General features: G+C 37.9%; 1 protein-coding gene across 2 annotated transcripts in view; it reads right to left on the bottom strand.

Annotated features, from left to right (window-relative positions):
* The window catches only part of Pdss2 (decaprenyl diphosphate synthase subunit 2), a 279973-nt gene that overhangs the window by 33993 nt on the left and 224659 nt on the right, over positions 1-21321 (bottom strand). For both annotated transcript variants that reach the window (XM_046430499.2, XM_046430505.2), the window contains 2 exons: positions 20051-20182; positions 1753-1785 (listed from right to left, as the gene is read on the bottom strand). In XM_046430499.2, the coding sequence (XP_046286455.1) occupies positions 1753-1785; positions 20051-20182 (165 nt within the window). The remainder of the gene's footprint in view (positions 1-1752; positions 1786-20050; positions 20183-21321) is intronic.

Raw genomic sequence — 21321 nt, 5'->3', positions numbered from 1 at the left:
CATGGCAAGCAAAGCTTTTCTGGGTCATATTTCTTTGTTCCTGTCTTTGGAGTGCAGGTGTGCTCACCTTCTGGATATTCCTGATTGTTGTATAAATCAGATAGCTAGAATGTTCCTTTCGCCATGCAGACAAATGTATGCCTAACATTGACTAAATGTTCTATTTGTGACCCAAGTGTGTTCATGGGCCTGCACTGGCACACTGACATCTGAACCCCTACAGCAGCTTTTGGCTAGGGTTCTGGGTCAGAATTTTCTGGGGAGAAATCACTCCAGCTTGCTCTGTCCCACTCTGTTCTCACCAGGACCTTTTCTTTTTATTGGGGGGGGGAGGGGTTATCAGAGATTGAATCTAGTGATTTGTACACACTAGGCGCTCTACCACTGAGGTACATCCTCTTTTTATTTTGAGACAGGGTCTTGCTAAATTGCCCCATGTTGGCCTCAAAATTATGATCCTCCTGCCTCTGCCTCCTGAGTAGCTGGGATAACTAACTTGTATCACTATGCCTGGCCTACAGCCCTTTCTAAAATTTTATTTTAAGACAGAGTCCAAACTGCCCAGGCTAGCCTAGAACTTGCTATCCTCCTGCCTCAGCCTCCTGGGAAGATGGGATAACAGGAGTGGGCCACTGCACCTGACCCCATCAGGGATTTTATTCTTGGAAGTATGATTCAGTGGTACCTAGGTGTGTGTCTTCACAAGCTCTACAGGTGATGGGAGAACTTGTGCCTGTTAGGGTTTGAGTCTGTCTTGTATAGCACTTCCCAAATGCTGTGGTTTGAATGTGTTCCCCAAAAGTCCCTGTGTTAGAAACTTAATTCTCCAGTTCATATGTTAATGATATTTGGAAGTAGAATCTTTAGGAGGTAATTAGAATTAGATGAGGTCATGAGGATGGGACCCCCATGATGGCATTAGAAGAGAGACCTGAGAGCATACTCGCTCTATCTTAACCTGTGATGACCTCTACCATGTTATGATGGGGCAAAAAGTCCTCACCAGATGCCAACACCATGCTCTCGGAATTCCCAGCCTCCAGAATTATATGCAAATAAACTTTTATCACCTATAATCTACCCACTGTAGGCATTTTGTTTATAGCAACAAAATGGATATTGGGGATTCTTTTTTTTTTTTTTTTTTTAAAGAGAGAGTGAGAGAGGGAGAGAGAGAGAGAATTTTTTTAATATTTATTTTTTAGTTATCGGCGGACACAACATCTTTGTTTGTATGTGGTGCTGAGGATTGAACCTGGGCCGCACGCATGCCAGGCGAGCGCGCTACCGCTTGAGCCACATCCCCAGGCCTATTGGGGATTCTTGATGGCACCAAAAGTTGTCTTTCATCATAGGCCATGGTTTTCTTCCTAACAATAATTAGTGATCTTACTGTTTATTTTTCTGTATAGAAATTACTACTACCTGACATCATGATCATCTATTTAGTTGTTTATTTAGTTATCCATTTCCCCCCTCTAGATTGTAAATGTCCTGAAGGGGAAGATTTTATTTGGTTCACTGTTGAATTCTCAATACCTAATACAGTGCCTGGAATATAACAGGCACTCACTCAGAGATACAATTATTGTTAAGTAAATCTAATTCTACTTACTAATGACTATTACTTAATAGGAAATGTTCCTCAGCTTGAAATGTAATGAGCCTCTTTTTATCTTTCAAATGTAAACAAACACCAAACACCAAATAGAAATGCATAAAACTATATAGCATGTATAAAAATCTACCTACCTTAGCATAGTTTAATCTTCCTTTTTCTTGAGCCTAAAATAGAAAATTAATTTGTTAGTTCTTTAAAAATTATTTAGTGTTTTATAACTTTTGTTTATCAAAGAATAAAAGTCAACTCTTTCTCCTTTCTCCACCTCCTCAATTCAGTGTATACATACGTTGATCATATACACACACATATTGAGTGATCTCTCCCTAATATGTGTATATCATATTATGTTCTAAATATATATGATATACATTATGCATATATACATACACGCATACATTTCAAACATAAAGCAAAGTTGAAAGAACAGTTCAAGGAGCACATAAGGACTCCATTAGGATTTGACAGGTGCAGACACCATAACTCTTTACCCCTACACGCTACAGCACATATCTTGTATGCACAGGACAGCTCATACATAATCACATGACCACTATCTGACTCAAAAACTAAAAAATGGTCATATCATCTAACATGTAATCCATATTCAAATTCCCTAATGGTTCCAGGAATATCTTTCGTATCTTTTCTCCCCACAAAACAGAATAAATCAAGATTGACCCATTAGATCTGTTTTATATGTCTCCTTTGGCCTTTTAAATTGGACTAGTGCCCCTCACCCCTTTTCATGAAATGAAAATAAAAGCCATTAACTTCTTTTCATGATTTTTTGAGGATACCAGGATAACTGTATTTAAAATTTCTCTTAAAATTTGTCTTATTTTATTTTTGTTGTGTTATTCAACTTCCCTGTTTTGCTTGTAAACTGAATAGTTGGTTCTGGGGAAGCTTGCTCAGATTTAGGTTAAACATTTGTGGCAAGAACACTTTGTGGAATATTACATACTTCATCAGTTCAGATGGCAGAAAATGTCAGGTGGACCCACTCTTGGTACTGCTATTAATTTGACCATTTGGTTAACACAACTATCAGATCACTCCGTAGACAGATGTCCGAATCCTATTCAATTTGTAAGTAATCTGTGGGGTCAATTGTTTCTCACATGTCTTGGTGTAATTTTTCTTACATTGCTGTGGGTTGAAAGATCCCCACCAATCCACCCACTCATACTAGGGATGAGGATAGGAAAGAAAAGAGGAGGTATTGGCTGGGGGTGTAGTTTAGTGCTTAGCATTTAGTTTTAGTGCATGAAGGCTTGGGTCTGACTGCCAGCCCCAGAGGCATGGGGGTAGGGTGAGGAAGGAGGTGAAAGAGATATTCTGTGGGAGGTCAAATTTGACTTAAGAATATTTCTAGTTGTTATTGAATAATACATACAAATGTGTAATATTTCAAATCTTAATAGAGACAACAATGTATTAACCTTTGCTGGCAGGTCAAATTGTGTTTTGCAGATTTCAGAATAAAACTTCTGTCACCTCTACACAGAACAAGAGCACTTCACCTTTATAAACAGGTTAGATATTAGAACCACTTTGTTCCTGAGTCCAAAATTACATTATCCCAGTAATTAAACTAGGCAGAATATCCCTTGACAGAAAAGGAAATGTTTATTACATTGTCTGATATTTCTTGCTTCTTTATAACCTTTTGAAAATTTATCCACAGATGCCTACATTGTTTTTCTTCTTTCAGAATAAGAAATTGCAGTTAGCCACTGCTCACCCACAGCTATTGGCACCATCACCAAACTCTCTGAAATTTTGATTTGAACATTTCAATGAGACAGAAAGTCTCAAAATCAATATATTATTTACAAAAGGGTTCAGAGTCATCAGTCTGCTCTTTAAAGATTTTTAGGGATATAGGGTTTCTAGTGGACTGAAAAGAGTCTGAACTTAGTACTGAGATGCATTACAACATGGGAAGGAATCCATTCTTACCAAAAATTTAAAACCAGGTTATTCTTTTCTGCTCAGATAGTTTCTATTTGTCTATTTGTATATGGGCATCGTTTCCCAGAATGAAGTTATTTTGCCTATACTGAAAATCTCCTCCCTCACCATGGTAACTTCTGAAGCCAGGAGTAGCCCAGAACATATCTGTAGGCCCTGCTTAGGACCTAGTCACTCACTTTGATATTGTGCAAACATGTACTAGCCTTGATCCTATGAATAATCCATGGATGGCTTGTGACCAAAATTCAGCAACAGCACTTCTGCAACATGCTTGGTCTTTAAGTCAGGCACTACTGAGGCTCTAGAGATATAGTCAAAAACAGAAGAGAAGAAATCCCTGTTCTCATGGAGCTTATATTCTAGAGTGTTGCATAATATTATTTTAATTATTTGCATTATTTTATATTTTAGATAGGCTTCAAAGAAATCTTTCTCTAGAACTTAAGCTTCATGAAAGCAGGAAAATTTTTTGTCTTATTCACACTATCTCATGTTGAGATCAGTATCTGAATGACTGAATGCCTAGATGAATGTCTTTTCTTCATATGTTTCACTTATGTAACTGTCTATTCAAGAAACTTATGAAGCAAAATTCATTTCACTCACACTACTCATAGGAAAACTAGACATTATGGTTTAAAGGGATGATACAGCTAATGTGGAGCCGTTAGCCAATACCTTACAAATAACTTTGCCCATATTGAATAAAGAATATTTTCTAAGCTTCCAACTATAGAAAATCACTTTGAATATTCTATGAAAAGTGAACAATGAAAGGACAAGACAGAGAAGAACAATTTAGCAACTTTAGCATAATTCAGTGCTTGCTCTGGGACAGCCTCGAGATGCAATAAGAAGGGCCTAGAATGGAAGTCAGGAAACCTCCAGGAGGACTTCAGGATGTACCCCTCCAAGCCTCAGGCAGTAAGGCCTTGTCTTCTGAGAAAAGTAAGTGCCTAAGATCTTAATTGTGACCACTCCAAGAGGCACTGTGACCTCCATGGAAGAGGAACATGGTAGGGGCCAGAAGATACATTTTCTAGGCCTTAATTGGATTAATTTTTTTTTGGTGTGTGTGTGGTGCTGGGAATTGAACCCAGGGCCTTGTGCACATGAGGCAAGCACTCTACCAACAGAGCTATAGCCCCAGCCCTTTAATTTTTTTTTTTTTTTAAATGGGTCTGCATTTCTTTGTTTATAAAGTAAGAGTTCCAGATCAGACCAGAAGTTCCCAAGTGCTGGGCTCTCTCCACACTGGACTAGCTGTCTTGGAATCACCTGGGCAGTTTGTGAAAAATGCAGATTCCCAAACTCCTATCCATGGGATTCTGACTTGTTTGAGGATCATTGGTCTGGTCACTATCTAATGTCCTTTCCAACTTACATTTCTATATTCATCAGTTTTGACTTCAAAGGCTAAAAGAGAACAACTATATAAACTCCTTAAGTGTCAAGGAGAATGCAGTACTGTAACTCCCCCACCCCCTTTCTGACATCTGCCACTTATCATGTATATTTCTAGCAGAGCAAGATAGTATTAAAATAACTTTCTTACTGGGACCCAAAATAGGCTGATATAAAATAAATGCAGACTGTATTCCAACAGCAGCAGCCCTGTACCTCTTTCTGCTACACAGTTCGTCTCCAGAAACCACTGTAAATTCTACCGTACACGGCAATTCCCCGAGGGCTTCATTACGAAGGTCTTTAAAAGGGATTCACTCGTCTCTTTGCCTCCTGTAGGTGTGCTTCTCGTCAATCCAGGTCATGAGAAAAGAAAGTAAATTTTCCCAGTCTTTAGCAGTTCACAGAGAATGTGTGGTTTGAACCTTGTTTTATCTTTAAAAAAATGTGCAAAGAGACAAGGGAGCATGCCAGTGCTATGACACTGGAGGCCTCTTCAGACAGCCATGGCGAGCGCTGTAAAACAATGTTCCCTACAAAAGCAAAAAAGGGCCAGCACTCTGATTGAGAGGATACACAAAGGGATTAATTCCAAAGGTTTATATGCCGGGCTCTGCAGACCAAAAGCAGACAGATTCCCTGTTGGTAAGTAATGGATGTACAATGTGGTCTTTTACTTTAAGAAACAAATGCTTTTTTATAAGTCAGGTAACAAAGAAGGATTGGATGACATAAATGAACTGTTTCCAATTTCCAACTACTATTATCTGGACTTGAAAGTTGGATATGGGGACACCTTTTTCTAAATGCAGAAAACTAATATTCGAACAGCCGGGAGTCCGGAAATTGCTAGAGGCTGATCATTTCTACTTATTAGGTTATTCTTCCCAAATGTTACCAGCTAAATTTTGGATTAAGTCACTTTTAAGGATTTTCTTTTTAAACCTCCAAGGCAAACTACTTCCCTTCCCCCAACTTTTTAGTTAAAAGAATAAAATGAACACCCATTTGCCCTCCACCTAGGTTTACTGGTTGCTAACATTTTATCATCCATCTCTCTTTAGATAGGACAATTTGTTATTTAAGAGTAAATTGAAGGGCTGGGGATGTGGCTCAAGCGGTAGCGCGCTCGCCTGGCATGCGTGCAGCCCGGGTTCGATCCTCGGCACCACATACAAATAAAGATGTTGTGTCCGCCGAAAACTAAAAAGTTATTTAAAAAAAAAAATAAGAGTAAATTGAAGACATCATCATGATCATCCCTAAATACTCTATGAGAACAAGATATGCTCCTACATAATGATGTCAACAAGCCCATTCTCACATCTGACAAGTTTGCCCTTTATCATAATATTATCTGAAATGCAATTCATATTCACATTTCTAAATTGAACCAATAGGGGTTAGGGTTGTGGCTCAGTGGTAGAGTACTTGCCTAGCATGAGGCACTGTGTTCCATCTCCGGCACCACATAAAAATAAACAAATAAAATAAAGGTATTGTGTCCATCTACAACAACAACAACAACAACAAAAATATTAAAAAAATAAATAAATTGAACCAATAGTGTCCTGTGGAACTGTTCTGATTCCAAATGAAGACTGAATTAAAAATCATACATTGCCTCTGGATATCATCTTTTTAACCCTTTCTATTCTAGAATAGCCCTCATACCATTACCTTTTTGTCTTTCATAATGCTGACATTTTTAGAAGGAGTCCAGGTCAGTTGTCTTTTTTTTTCCTGATGAGATTCAGGTTAAATATTTTTGGCAAGACAACTACACAGGTGATACTGTATACTTCTCTTTTGATTACAGCAGGAATCACTAAGTATCAGCCTGTCCCATTACTACTGAAACTAAGTTCATTTGTTGCTTCCCTATATATTTACTAAGTAATCTGTTGGGTGCTTTGAGTCTATGTGAGTGTCCAGTTCCCTACTAAGCATTCATCCAATTATTTTAACTGATTATTTTATGTGAAAAGAAAAAAAAAAAAGATTACATTGATGGCTGCAAAACAATCATGTTTTAAAGGTCTTTTGCTTTGACACTGGCAGAAATGTTGACTCCTTTAAAAGAAAACAGGTCTTCCTGAAAATACATCTCTGGTTATTTCCACTGGTATTTAGAGGGAGAGTTGAGTTTATATGTAAAAAAGGAGGTGTTGGGGGGACACAGAATGGGAGGAAGGATGCCTTTACCCTCTTTGCAGAATAATTTGGGTATAGTGTATGCAGATCAAAAAATGGTAACCAATCAGCAGTCTACTAACTTTGAAGTTAGAGCAAAAACCACTGAGTTTTGGATTGGTAGGAGCAAGCCTTCTGTTGTTAGGCTCCCAGTGACAAAAACTGGAAAGGTACCAGAACATAAAGGTACAAGCCAGGGCTTCTCTTTGCTATCTTAATCATTTTTGTCTACTAAGAATAGAACACAGAGCATCTGCAAGGACGTTAACACCATTCAGAACTATGGCCTTCCCACTCTACATGCTCACCATTGTGAGCTCAGAGGTTTTCTTATTTCTTTGCAACCTGTTTTTTTTTTTTTTTTTTTTTTTTTTTTTTGTGGTGCTGGGGACTGAACCACCCAGGGTCTTGTGCAAGCGAGGCAAGCACTCTACCAACTGAGCTATATCCCCAGCCCCTGCAACCTGTTTTTCTTGCTATACCTTCTTGGAATTTGGAAGAAACATGAAATTTAAGATTGCAAAGCTTGAGTAAGAAAAAAGAAAAAAAAATCTACCCACATCTCAGAAAGGCCATAAGCAAGGAAATCAGTTTGGTAGCAGAACAGAGTAGTTTCTTCCAGTAGTAAGGTCCCAAGGCAATGGCTGTCAACAGATGGTACACTTACACCATGTTGAAAACCTAACTTAAACCAGTTTTGGCATTTTATTTTTCTTTTCTTATTAATGGCATTTTTCTTCTTTTATTCAACTTCAAAGTTTTGGTTTTGGTCTCTGACTATCCCATTCCCAGTTCATACCTTCCATCTTGTATATCAGTTTTTCCTGTCCTATATATTTTCTCTCTGAAAAGAATTTTATACTGAACTTCCATACCTTCCAACTCTTAGGAGCAACCCTTTGGGACATTTCCTCCTGTTTTTAACAGGTTTCCCAAAGCATCTTAACTGATCTTGTCTCTAGTGAATCTCCCTGTTCCTTTTCTCCCATAAGGTAGCCAAATTGAGCTCCCTCAAACACAGTTTAGACATAAACACTTTCAACATCTGCTTCATGACTTTTTTTTTCCTTGGCCAAACCACTTTCATTTATAACTTTAATGTACAATATTGAGTCTATAATTCTTGAAATTCTCACTTGGTTCCTACTTGTAAAGAGTTGAGTCTACACTTTCAGTCTTCATCATCAGGATGGATAACTAATCTGTCCACTGAGAGATATCTGAATATGTAAAGTGACCCAGCATAGCATGTGAGTCAAGGTAAAAGTACCAGAAAAATCTAGAACCACAAGGTTGGATCTGGATCTCCAGGGATCTGGTCAGCTGGGAAAATTGTCTATCCCAGGGCCGAATGTGCACACCCTCGCCAGCATGACCAACTCTACCATTTCTGGCCACCTGAGTGCCACAGCCTCTGAAGAGGTGGCCTCTGATGCCAGCAAAAATTGTCATCTCTGGGTCAGGGTTGACATGTTACCTGTACCCAGACAGTCATTCCCAGTTGCCCCACCTTGCTTGATTCATGATTTTGGAATCAAGTTCATTTTCCATAGGCAAACATCCCAGAATCTTTTTTCTTTTATAATTCAGGTAAAATTCACATAACATTAAAAGTTATCATTTTAGCTCCCCCCCTCCCCCAGCAGTGGTACTAGGGATTGAACCCAATGTCTCTGAGTTAAATCCCTTCCCCTTTAAAAATTTTTCTTTGAGGGCTGGGATTGTGGCTCAGTGGCAGAGCCCATGCCTCTCACAACTATGAGGCACTGGGTTTGATCCTTAGCACCACATCAAAATAAAGAAATAAGTTAAATAAAGGTATTCTGTCCATCCACAACATATATATATATATGTATGTGTGTGTATATATATAAAAATTTTCTTTGAGACATAATCTTGCTAAGTTGCTGAGCCTGTCCTCAAATTTGTGATCCTTCTCAGTCTTCTGATCTGCTGGGACTATAGGCATGCACCACCGTGCCAAGATCATTTTAACTAGTTTAAAGGCAACATTCAGTGACATTTAATACATTCCCAATACTGTACAGACTTCCCCATTATCAACTTCTGAACATTTTTTTATCACCTCAAAAGGCTATCTATACCCATTAAATGTTCACTCCCCATTTCCCCCATCCCTCAGCCCCTGGCAGCCACTAATATAATTTTTGTCTTTATGGATTTACCTATTCTGGACATTTAACATACATTCAGTCATATAAAATGTAACACTTTGTGTCTGATTTTTTGTTTAGCATAATGTTTTCAAGGTTTACCCAGGCTGAAGCAGGCACTGATATCGCACTATTCCACTATATACATACACCACATTTGTTTATCCACGCATCAGTTGATGAACAATTAGGCTGTTTCTGCCTTTTGGCTATTGTGAATACCTGTTATTTCTGAGTAATTCTTCATCTGTCCCTTGCACTGCTCCCACTCAAATCATAAAACTTGCTTTTCTTTGAAAATACTAAATGCCTGTCCAGCAAATTACCTTTTCATGTCTTCCTTTGCCTAAGCTTTCAGTTTCCTCCTACATGACCTTCATATGTTGTCTACTTCACAAACCCTTTCCTGATTTTCCCCACTGTTTGCAAATTTGTTATCTTCTGAGCTCCCCAAATGGCATAACTTCTAGTATTCATGTATTATTCTTATCCCTAACCCACAGATTACACCATGGATGAACTTCAGGCAGTTTACTGCTGCTTTCTTCTTTTTGTTTTGGCAGTACTGGGGATTAGATCCAGGGGTGCTCTACCACCAAGCTACATCCTTGGCTCCTTTTATTTTTTGAGAAGGTTCTCACTGAATTGCTAAGGCTGGCCATGACTTGTGATCCTCTTGCCTCAGCCTCCCGAGATGCTCAAATTACAGGTGTGTGCCACTATGCCATGCTTCTTCTTTTTCTTTCTTTTTTTCTTTGGAGATTAAACCTAGCACTATGCACATGCTAGGCAAACACTCGACTCATGGACTGCATCCCAGCTCCAATTTATTGCTGTATCTTCTGTAGTCAAGCACTTTATTTATCAAAAAACCTTAAGAAATATTTTTAATTTAGGACATACCTAGAGTTATTTCATAGTCTGTGATTAGACATATGGTTCTTTTTTTTTGGTACTGGGGATTGAACTCAGGGGCACTTTGCCCTATTTTGTATTTTATTTAGAGACAGAGTCTCACTGAGTTTCTTAGTACCTCGCCATTGCTGAGGTTGGCTTTGAACTCGTGATCCTCCTGTCTCAGCCTCTCGAGCTACTGGGATTACAGGTATGCACCACCATACCCAGTATACATATGGTTCTTTTAAGTGCCTGAGATGTACACCTTCTATCGTAGAGGAGAATGAAATATTTATTACTTTTGAAATGAATCAAAATGCCTTAGGTAACTAGAAGAACACCACTTGTGGTATTAATGTGGACTTTCTGAATGTGTATGTTCTTTTTTGTTTAAGAATCTCCATGTGTTATTGTTGTGCACACGAGCTTTGTCTTTGTTTTACGTTTTGAATAAGGAGCAAAAGCAGGATATATAGGGACAAGTGAGAAATAGCATAGCAATGGTAATATGTAATATACTTAAGGTGTTTTATAGCTGGTTATGACAGTGTCAGAATGTCACAAGCCTAAGTGACATTTCAGTACTTTCAAGAATAGCCAAGAAAATATAATAGTAATTCTTATTTCTTCAGGTGACTTATAATGGCAGCAGAAAACTAGAAGGATCATTAAAAATAAAGCTTGCTGACCTACAATAGCCCCTGGACTCCCTGTGAGAGACAGAGCTTGGTGGTTCTCTGAAGGATTCTACTTTCTTTTATTAGGAATCAAAATGAAAACGGAGTAATGACTTTACCTCCCCAGGGTGAATCACCCATTCACTAACAGTATTTTTACCTGATCATTATTTTTCAGCAACTACAAATTTAAATTTAAAATTAAGATAAGGAGGGATTTGTTGAATTTAGTATAGAGACAATGCTCAACAAATATTTTTCAGCTGTTTGGGGGTCCAGCCTTGTGTTCTTAACTGCCTCTTGTGAAGGGTACATGTGTGTGCATGTGCCCATGGCCTAAGATTGTGATAAAAGGGTGATCTAATCTTAAAATGTTTGTGGGGAGGTGTTTTGAGAGATGGAGAAGAGGTGGCTGGGCCTGAAAGGAAAAATCCCAGAGGTGTTCTTCCTCCTAGCTTCACAATGATGTTGAACGGGTACTAAGAGAATGTGATCTCCTTGCTTCCTTGTCTAATCAATAATTCTCACTGTCTCCAAGCAGGAAATCAAAAGAGTAGACAGGACACACAGAAACCTGTCTGGGCAGAGCAGGAAGTAATTTTACATTCTGATAGTAAGAAATCATAAGTGATTTCTATCAAGGTTTTCCTATTTCTCAGTGTCAAAACTTGTATCAGTTTCTAATAGAGATGAATAATTTTCTAATTATTCTAATTACTCCTGTCTAAAAGATCAATTTCTTAAGTTTATCTTAGAGCTGAAAGGGACTTTAGAAATGACCTAGTTTAATGCCATCATTTTACAGAAAATAATAAAAAGTATATGAGAAAATGTGATTAGGGTTACACATAAGTTGGCAGAGCCCAAACTAGAATCCAAGTCTTCCAAATCCTTGTTCTCTATGAGCCACTTCTACTATAATTAACTTGAGTTTTTTAATTTGACAAAACAGATCTGCTACCAAATAGCTTCACCCAGTGAAGGTCAGTAATACACACTTTCTTTTGGTACTGAGGATTTAATCCTGGGGTGCTTTACCACTCAGCTACTTTCTTGGCCTTTTTAATATTTTAAATTTTGAAACAGGGTCTTACTGTGTTGCTGGGGCTAACCTTGAACTTGAGGTCCTGCCTCAGCCTCCCAAATCACTGGAACGAAAGTCATAGGCCACCATGCCTGGTCCATGCACACTCTTCTGGATAAATATTAATTGGGTTATTAGTTCAAGTAAGCCACTGTGCCAGGCACTAAAGGTAATTCAAAGGTAAATTTGCCATTATCCCTCAGGATCTTACAATCAAATTTAAAACTGGGAGAGGAAAGGGTCACAAAAATAAACAGAAAGGTAAATAACATGCAAAAATTGGAAAGGGTACTAGAAGTAACCTTGAGACTTAGAATGGAATGTGTCAGATGTTTTGCAAATTGTATTCCCTATCTCTGTCTCCAAGGCATTCATAGAACAAGATCATTATCATACAGAGCTTTACAAAACATATATATTTCAATGTAGAAGATAAACTCAAGTAGTCTTCAATTTAGCCAGGCACAGTGGTACACACCTCTGATCCCATCTACTAGGAAGCCCAAGGCAGGAGGATTGCAAGTTTAAGGATAGCCTGGGAAATTCAATGATACTGTCTCAAAATAAAAATTAAAAAGGCCTTTTAGGCAAGGATGTAGGGGGAAAGGCACACTCATCCATTGCTGGTGGGACTGCAAATTGGTGCAACCAATCTGGAAAGCAGTATGGTCATTCCTTAGGAAACTTGGAATGGAACCACCATTTGATTCAGCTATACTACTCCTTGGTCTATACACAAAGGACTTAAAAACAGCATACTACAGTGACGCAGCCACTTCAATGTTTACAGCTGCACAATTCACAATAGCTAAAATGTGGAACCAACCTAGATGCCCTTCAATAAATGAGTAGATAAAGAAACTGTGGTGTATATATACAATGGAATATTACTCAGCATTAAAAGAGAATAAAATGATGGCATTTGCAGGTAAATGAATAGAGTTGGAGAATATCATGCTAAGTGAAATAAGTCAATCCCCAAAAATCAAAGGCCGATATTCTGATAAGTGGATGCTGATCCCTAATGGGGGGTGGGGGGTGGGAAGAATGGAGGAATTTTGATTGGGCCAAGGGGAGGGAGGGGAGAGGAAGGTGCATGGGGGTAGAGAAGGTGGTATATGTATGACTGCACATGTGGTGTGACTCTACATGTGTACAACCAGAGAAATGAAAAGTTGTGCTCCATTTGTGTAAGATGAATCGACAGCTTTCTACTGTCATGTATAACTGATTGGAACTAATAAAAAATAAATTAAAAGAAAAGGCCTTGGGTTCAATGTGGGATGGTTGGGGAGGTTTGGGGATGGGTGGGAGAGGCATAGGGAAGAGTCTTTTATCTGAAGAATGTTGCCCTGACAGAAACTAATTTACTACTTATTTGCTTCCATGAATCCATTTTCTCTTTATCAGTAGATAGATATAAGGAGAAGGGCCTGAAGTCATTGGTGCAAACCAAAGCAGGCCTGGGGGTGGCAATAAACTACCAGTCTTTCCTGAAGGATTGAGGATTTAGAAATGACTACAGGATCTAGCTTGAAGGGTGGGACATCATTTTGTACAAAACATCTCAGGGTTTTCTGACCTCCACACTAGGTGTATTTGATTTATTTGAGTTATTGAGTTACTGGCCAAGATACGGGCTTCTTTAATGGATATCCATTTGAATCTAAAATGCAGATGCAGATAATAATTTTTGGGATGTTTCACCAGCTGCTGAGGAAATTGTGGACTGCTCTTGTCTATATTTACAACTTCGTAAGTTTGCAAAGAAACACAGCAGTTAAACATGTATCTTTGCTTTAAAATTTGTATCTATGTTATCCCTATGTGCACACTTACATAAGTGAATATCCAAGGGAGAGCTGCTAGCTGTCATTTAACACATTCAGCTGGATCTTTTTTACCAAAATGTAAATCTGCAACGTATTCTAATGCAACCCAATTAGAGTTAGTAGCACCATCTGTATATATACTTTCAGTTCAGCTGTCAAAAAACACACAAATACTCTCCAATAATATAATATTCAATAGTGGTATTATATTTCATTGTACCATACTTCACTTAACCTTTTTTACACTTTTAAATGGGTCACTTTTCATTTTCTGCCTTTCATAATTAACATTTTAGTAGATTTTTAAATATGCAAGTCTTTGCTTACATATTCGAGATTTTTCTTAGGATTGACTCCTGGAAGTGTAATTACATTATATTTTTAATTTCAAAGTTTTAAAATGAAAACAAATGGGATAGGTATGGGGGCTTAATTCAGTGGGAGAGTGCTTGCTTGCCTTGCATGTGTGACTGGGTCTGATCCTCAGCACCATAAAAACAAAAACAAAACAAATCCCAAAAAGGATACTAAAAAAGTCAAGCAGGACAAGACTTCTAAGAAAACAACATAGTAGTCTCTAGATCCCTTCTGTCTATCCATATCCTTTACTTCAGCTAGTTGTTCTGCTATTTATCTTCAAATATTGTCTTTTTAATTTTAAAAATTTCAACATCTATTGATTCTACACAAATGGAATATTTAGATCTCTTACATGACCAAACACTCTTTTTCTATCTTCCTTCCACTCAACTGGTTGGATTCAATTGGTTTAATATTGGTTAAATCAATATTCAGTATTTAGGAGCCCAACTGGCGCCAGATAGTCACCATGAAGTTCAACCTCTTCATGACCTTGGACTGCAGCAAAAACCACAAAAGGCACTTCAATGTCCCTTTGCACTTGTGCAGGAAGAGCATGTTTTCCCTTCTCCCTAAGGAGCTGTGGCAAAAGTACAGTGTCCATTCCTGCCCATCTGTAAGGACGACAAGGTCTGGGTGGTTTGAGGACACTACAAAGGTCAACAAATTGACAAGCTAGTCCACATGTACAGGAAAAACTATGTCATCTACATTGAGGCACACAGTGTGAGAAGGCTACAGACATAAATGTCCACATGGGCATGCACGGAGCAGGGTGATTATCACCAGGCTAAAACTGGACGAGACTGGGAAAAGTTCTTGAATTCAAAGCCAAGACTCAATAAGCTTCAAGAAAAGCAAATATAAGGAATCACTTATTGAGAAAAAGCAAAAATGAATGTAACCTGTTGTGCAATCATGGGTTAACTAAAGACTTCTAGCCTAGCATGTGTTCCTTGGAACTTTCAAGATGTCTCTGGAATGTTTCATTTCCCTTTCATTTTGGCTCAATGAATCTACTTTTGCAATTTTGATTAACAATTTTATGAATAAAATTGGAAATGTTTCCCAATTCCAAAAGGCATTTGCTTCATTTTATAAATTAAATTCATTTATTACTTAAAATATCCAGGTTTTATATTTTATGCTATTATAAATATTATTATCTTAGCTATATAGAATATTATGATTACATTTTCTTATACATTTTTAATTTTTCACTACATCTAATAATTATTTCATTTTATTCTATACAATTATTTCATTTTATTCTATACATATACAGTATGTCTGTTTTAAAACATGACCTCCAAATTCTTTGACATTCTTGCTATATAAAGAGGTGAGGTCTATGATTTCTCATTTGATTTTGGGTAAGCTTATCCATGTCTTGATAAGAGATCATGGAAATGGCACTGACTTTTGAGGCTGGTCATAAGGAAGATGCAGCCTCTGCTTTGCATGGTAGAATATCTGTTTACAGTTCTGAACATTCCACTATTCTGAGGCTGCCATGCTGTGAGGAAGCCAAGCTAAGTGGAAGAAGGGTCATGCATGAGCATTCTGGATGGTTAGCAGTTTAATTTTTTAGGCATCTCAGCTTAGGTACCATTTATGAGTGAAAGAGCTTCTAGATGATTTTAGTCCCCAGCATTGTTGTTACCTCCAGCACCTGAATTTTTCCACCTAAGGCCCCAGATATCATGGAGCAGAGCCAAGTTATTCCAGTGTGCTCTGCCCAAATTCACAACTCCCAGAATCCACAAACAAAATAAAATGGTTATTGTAGGTAGCTAAGTTTTGTTCTAGCAATAATAACTGGGACAGTTATTATTTAGTTTTCCTTCCTTCCCTCCTCTTCCCCTCCTCCCTCACCATCTCTTCCTCTTCTTTTCTCTCTTTCTTTTTCAGGGATTGAACCTAGGGATACTTATTTACTGCACCACATTCACAGCCCTTTTTATTTTTTATTTAGAGATAGGGTCTCACTAAGTTGCTTAGGGTTTTGCTGGCTTTGAACTCACAATCCAATCCTCCTGCCTCAGCCTCCCGAGCTGCTGGGATCATAGGCGTTTGCCACCATGCCAGGCTGAACATTTAATTTTCTATGTATTTATAATTAATTCATCCCTGATTTGCAATATGATCAACCACATTGGGTGACTTATCAGTTCCATTTTTTTTTTCCCTTTAAGATATTTCTCCAGGAGATCTCTGTCCTCTTGTCCCAGTGTAGACTGGGTATATAGCCATCAGCCTAGGACTTGCTGGAATGACAGGGCAGCACATTACCTAAGAATGCAGATTTTATAGCTGGCTGCCTAGGATTCACCACTTGCTGGTTGTAAGACTGTGTGCAAATTACTTAATCTCTCTACTTCAGATTATTCATTAGACCAGTGCTTGACTTACAGTAAATGCTATTACTGTTGGCCTTATTATTATTTGTAACTCTTCCTTTTACATTGTCCTGGTAATTCCCAGGCCTTATGCATATGTATAATCCCATAGTTCCTACACTCCTTGGTTTTTTCTCTGTCTTGGTTACTCCCCTGTCTTTATGGAATACTCACCAGCTCCCTGAAACAAAGGTGCATGAAAGGTAAGTTTTTTGGAATCTTATAGATGAGTTTAAAAAGTCTTCATATCATACTTGAAGATGACATGGTTGGCACAAAATTATAAATTGCAATTTCCTTTTTAGATTTTTTTTTGTATTGGAGATTGAATCCATAGAGACTTTACCACTGAGTCACAGCCCCAGCGCTTTTTATTTTTTATTTTGAGATAGGGCCTTGCTAAGTTGCTGAGGCTGGTTTCAAACTTGCAATCCTTCTCTTGCCTCAGCCTCCCAAGTCACTGGGATTATAGTTGTGCACCACAGCACCCAACTTTCTCATTGAGTTTTGAAGATATTATTTCACTGTCTTGAAGGTTTCAGTGTTACAACTGAGATACCATTCTGATCCTTGCTCTTTTGAAAGAAAATTTCTTTTTTTTTTTTTTCCTAGAGATATTCTTTATCCCTATTCTTTTAAACTTTGATGATGATGTGACTTGGTGTGTTTCACATTTTTTTTTTTTGCACTAGGAAATTGAACCCAGGGTTTAATGCATGCTAAGCATAGACTCTATCACCCCAAGTCCCGTCTGAATCTTTTAAAATTCATTATTTAGGTTACCACCATTTCAATCTGGAAACTATGGCACTTCAGCCTTCAGTTCTCAGAATGTTTCTTTGTAAAAATGTCTTTTTTAAAAAGTTAAAAGTTTATTAATAGCCAGGTATGGTAGTGCATGCCTGTAATCCCAGTGGCTTGGGAGGCTGAAGCAGGAGGATGGAAGTTTCAAAGCCAGCCTCAGCAATTTAGCAAGGTTTTAAGGAACCAAGTGAGACCCCATGTCAAACAATACAAAGGGTTGGAGATGTGACTCAGTGGTTAAGCACCCTTGAGTTCAATCCCTGCCCTCCCCCTCAAAAAAAAGTTACTTGTTTTTTTAAGATTCTAAGGATTGAACCTGGGGGGTTGGTTGGGGGGAGTTTACTGCTGAGCCACATCCCCAACACTTTTAAAATTGTAGACAGGGTCTTGCTAGGTTGCCAGGGCCTCAGTCTCCCAAGTAGCTGGGATTACAGGCATGTTCCATCATGCTCTGTGTACTTTCAAAATTTTATTAATTTTCTTTTTTTTAATTTATTTTTTAGTTTTAGATGAACACAATATCTTTATTTTATTTTTTTATGTGGTGCTGAGGATCGAATCCAGTGCTGCATGCATGCAAGGTGAGCACTCTACCACTGAGTCACAACCCCAGCCCCGAAAATTTGATTAATTTTCTCACCTCCATTTTCAGTTTTCTCTGAAACATTTTTTTTAATTGTCAATGGACCTTTATTTTATTTATTTATATGTAGTGCTGAGAATCAAATCTAGTGCTTCAAACATGGTAGGCAAACGCTCTGCCACTAAGCCACAACTCCAGTCCTCTCTGAGACTCTTAATACATGCAAGATCATGTAAGATTTCCTGAAAGAGTTTTTCTTATTTTCATATTTTGCTCACTTTTCAGAAAGATTTTCTCATTTGTGTCTTTCATGTTCCTTCTGATTAAAAAAAAAAATCTTGCTGGGTGTGGTAGCGCACCCCTAAAATCCCAGTGACTTAGGCAGGGGAGGTAGAAGGATTTTGAGTTCAAAGCCAGCTTCAATGAAAGTGAGGCACTAGGCAACTCAGTGAGACCCTGTCTCTAAATAAAATACAAAATAGGACTAGAGATGTGGCTTAGTGACTGAGTGCCCAGAGTTTATTCCCCGGTAGCCAACCCCCCGTTTCTCCCCCCCGCCCCCCGCAAAAAAACCCTGCAATTATATTTTTAAATTCTGATTTCTTGTTTTGAGGATGTTTATTTTTTGGGCACTGGGGATTATACCCCAGAGCACTCTACCTCTGAATACATCCCCATTCTTTTTTTTTTTTTTTGAGACAGGGGCTTGCTAAGTTGCCCAGGCTGGCCTCAAACTTTCAATCCTTCTGCCTCAATCTCCCAAGTGGCTGGGATTTAGGTGTGTGCCAATGTGCCAGGCTGGGTTGTCCTTTTCTATGTCTTTTTCTATATGTTACCTGTTTTTGTTTCATGGGTTTAACATCTTGCTAAGCATATATTAAGTGTTTCTAGAAATGTCTTTCTTTCCTCATATTTTTTGTTTCCTCTGGGTTCCCTTTTCATTAGTTTGCTTTTGACTTTTTCTTACAGAAGAGTCTTTTCTCAATGTCCTGTGGTCCTATGTTACCTTTCTGCTTCAAGTGAGTCAGCTGAAGATTCTGTTCATGTGGATACACTGAGGCTTGTCACTTGGTAGGGGATGGCTATAGGGAAGCTTATGGATATGCATGTTTACTGAGAGGACCCCAAACACACTTATCTGCAGATCTTTTCTCCAGAATTCGACAGTTTCCTAAGAAATGACTCCCAATTTTCTACCTGGTAAATATGAGGGATTTTAATCTGGAGGCCAGCATTTTGAGAGTCCATGCAGAAAGATGACTGAGGGAGGGGAAATGTTATCTTTCAGAATGCAGATATTCATGTAGGCTCTCTGCTATAAATATGGCAGCTACCCCTACTTTCCCCATCCTCAGGCTGTGCCTGGTTTCCTAGTCAGAGCCTCAGATTAATCCAACCCATTACAACCACGAAGTTAAATAAATTCCATGAGACTTTGGATAAAAAAGCAAGAACTTCTGCACCAGAGTTTCTGCATTAAAATAAAACCAAAAAATTTCCTCATGTTTGACATCCCCAGACCCTCCCAAAATGTATGCAATTTACCTAATTCAAACGCCTTTACCCTTCCCACTTCATCATGCTGTTTTTTCTTTGATAATGCCTTAGAACAAGTGTTCAGGGTCCAAGTTTGTTTTAAAATAACCCAATGAGCTGACAGACGGAGCTCCTGGAATTCTGCAGCTTGTGCTAGAGTCCACAGATGGGAAATTGCTGTCAGCTAAAGGGTGGTGCTATTACCATAGCCCGACTGCTGAAGTCTTTAGAAAAAAATATCCCCTGCGTTAATTAGCATTCGCCACAGGCACTAGTGTTGTACTGCAGTACTGGAAGAACTCAGATAATAAGAGAACACAAGAGTGTAGTCTCTAACTTTTAACTAATATTTTACCTTTTAAAAATGTAGATTATAAAGAAAGAGTTTTGTCTGTTAAATAAATATGCTCCTTTATGGCTGATCTATACCCTTAAATCATCATGAAATAGATATTATGTTCTAAAATCAACTAACAGTACCTAAAATAGGAAAAATATTACTTTACCTCTTCGATCTGCTTAATCCACAAATCTCTTCCAAGAAACTCCTGATGTAAAACTACAGGAGCTGAGTTTAGATGAAAAGTCACACAGTCACTGGTCTTTTCTTTAATAAAAGGCTGGAGGTCAGAATTTATCTAAAAGGAGTAGTTAAAATAGTTCTATCAGTAAAATGTATACATAATAGTATGTTTTAGTCATATTCAGAAAGCACCAGTAATGCAGTAAAAAATGAAGTTTTAAGATGCACATTAGCAAGCTTTAATAAGCAAAAGAACATTTTGGATTATTAACATTAACCTTTACAATTCTTTAGAATTAATTAATTTTCTCCATTAATACTTTTTTTTTTTTTGGTAGTGCTGGGGATCAAACCCAGGGCCTTCGCATGGTGTGTCCATGCTCTACCATTGAACTACATCCTAAGTCCCATTCATTTTTTCCTTTTTTGTCTCAGTCTCCCTTGCAGCTGGTTTTCAGGTGTGCATCATTACACCCAGTCTTATTTCTTTTTTATTTGGTAGCAATCTTTATTTTAATTAAGTTAAAAGGAAGGATTTAGATAAAGGTTTAATAAATATAATTACTTAATAAATTACATTTAATAAAATATGCAAAAAAACTCATCTGGAAGATATATATTATAATATATATACTTTCCCCCTCCATTTTAAGAGCTATTTAACACCTAAAAATATATACTAAATGAAAATTTTAAATCATTCATATATATGAAAGAAATAAATAGCTAGTTTTAGGCTATTTTATCCACACACACACACACACACACACACACACCATTTAAAAGAATCAGCAATTAAAATTGAAGCTTTCAGTTTTATTCAGCATATTTTATAACTTCCCATAATTTATTTTACATAAGGAGCTATAATGCAATGGTATCAAAAATAACAAATATCAGGCTGGGATTGTGGCTCAGCGGTAGAGCGCTCGCCTTGTACCGGCGGGAGCCTGGTTAGATCCTCAGCACTACATAAAAATAAAGGCATTGTGTTGTGTCCATCTACACCTAATAAATAAATAAATAAATATTTCTTAAAAACAAACAAACAAACAAATATTCTCCCATTCTGTCAATGGGAATATTGTATGTTATTTAATAATTTTAAGAGTTCTCTCAAGAACCCTTTCAGCTGGGCACGGTGGTACAGCTTGGGAGGCTGAGGCAGGAGGATCACAGGTTCAAAGCCAGCCTTAGTGAAAGTGAGGTGCTAAGCAACTCAGTGAGACCCTGTCTCTAAATAAAATAAAAAAT

Source organism: Marmota monax, unplaced genomic scaffold, assembly GCF_021218885.2.
Source record: "Marmota monax isolate L192 unplaced genomic scaffold, Marmota_monax_Labrador192_F-V1.1 WCK01_AAM20220418_F8-fsc00013, whole genome shotgun sequence".
Classification (NCBI taxonomy): Eukaryota; Metazoa; Chordata; class Mammalia; order Rodentia; family Sciuridae; genus Marmota; species Marmota monax.
This window is presented reverse-complemented; position numbering and strand designations above follow the sequence as displayed.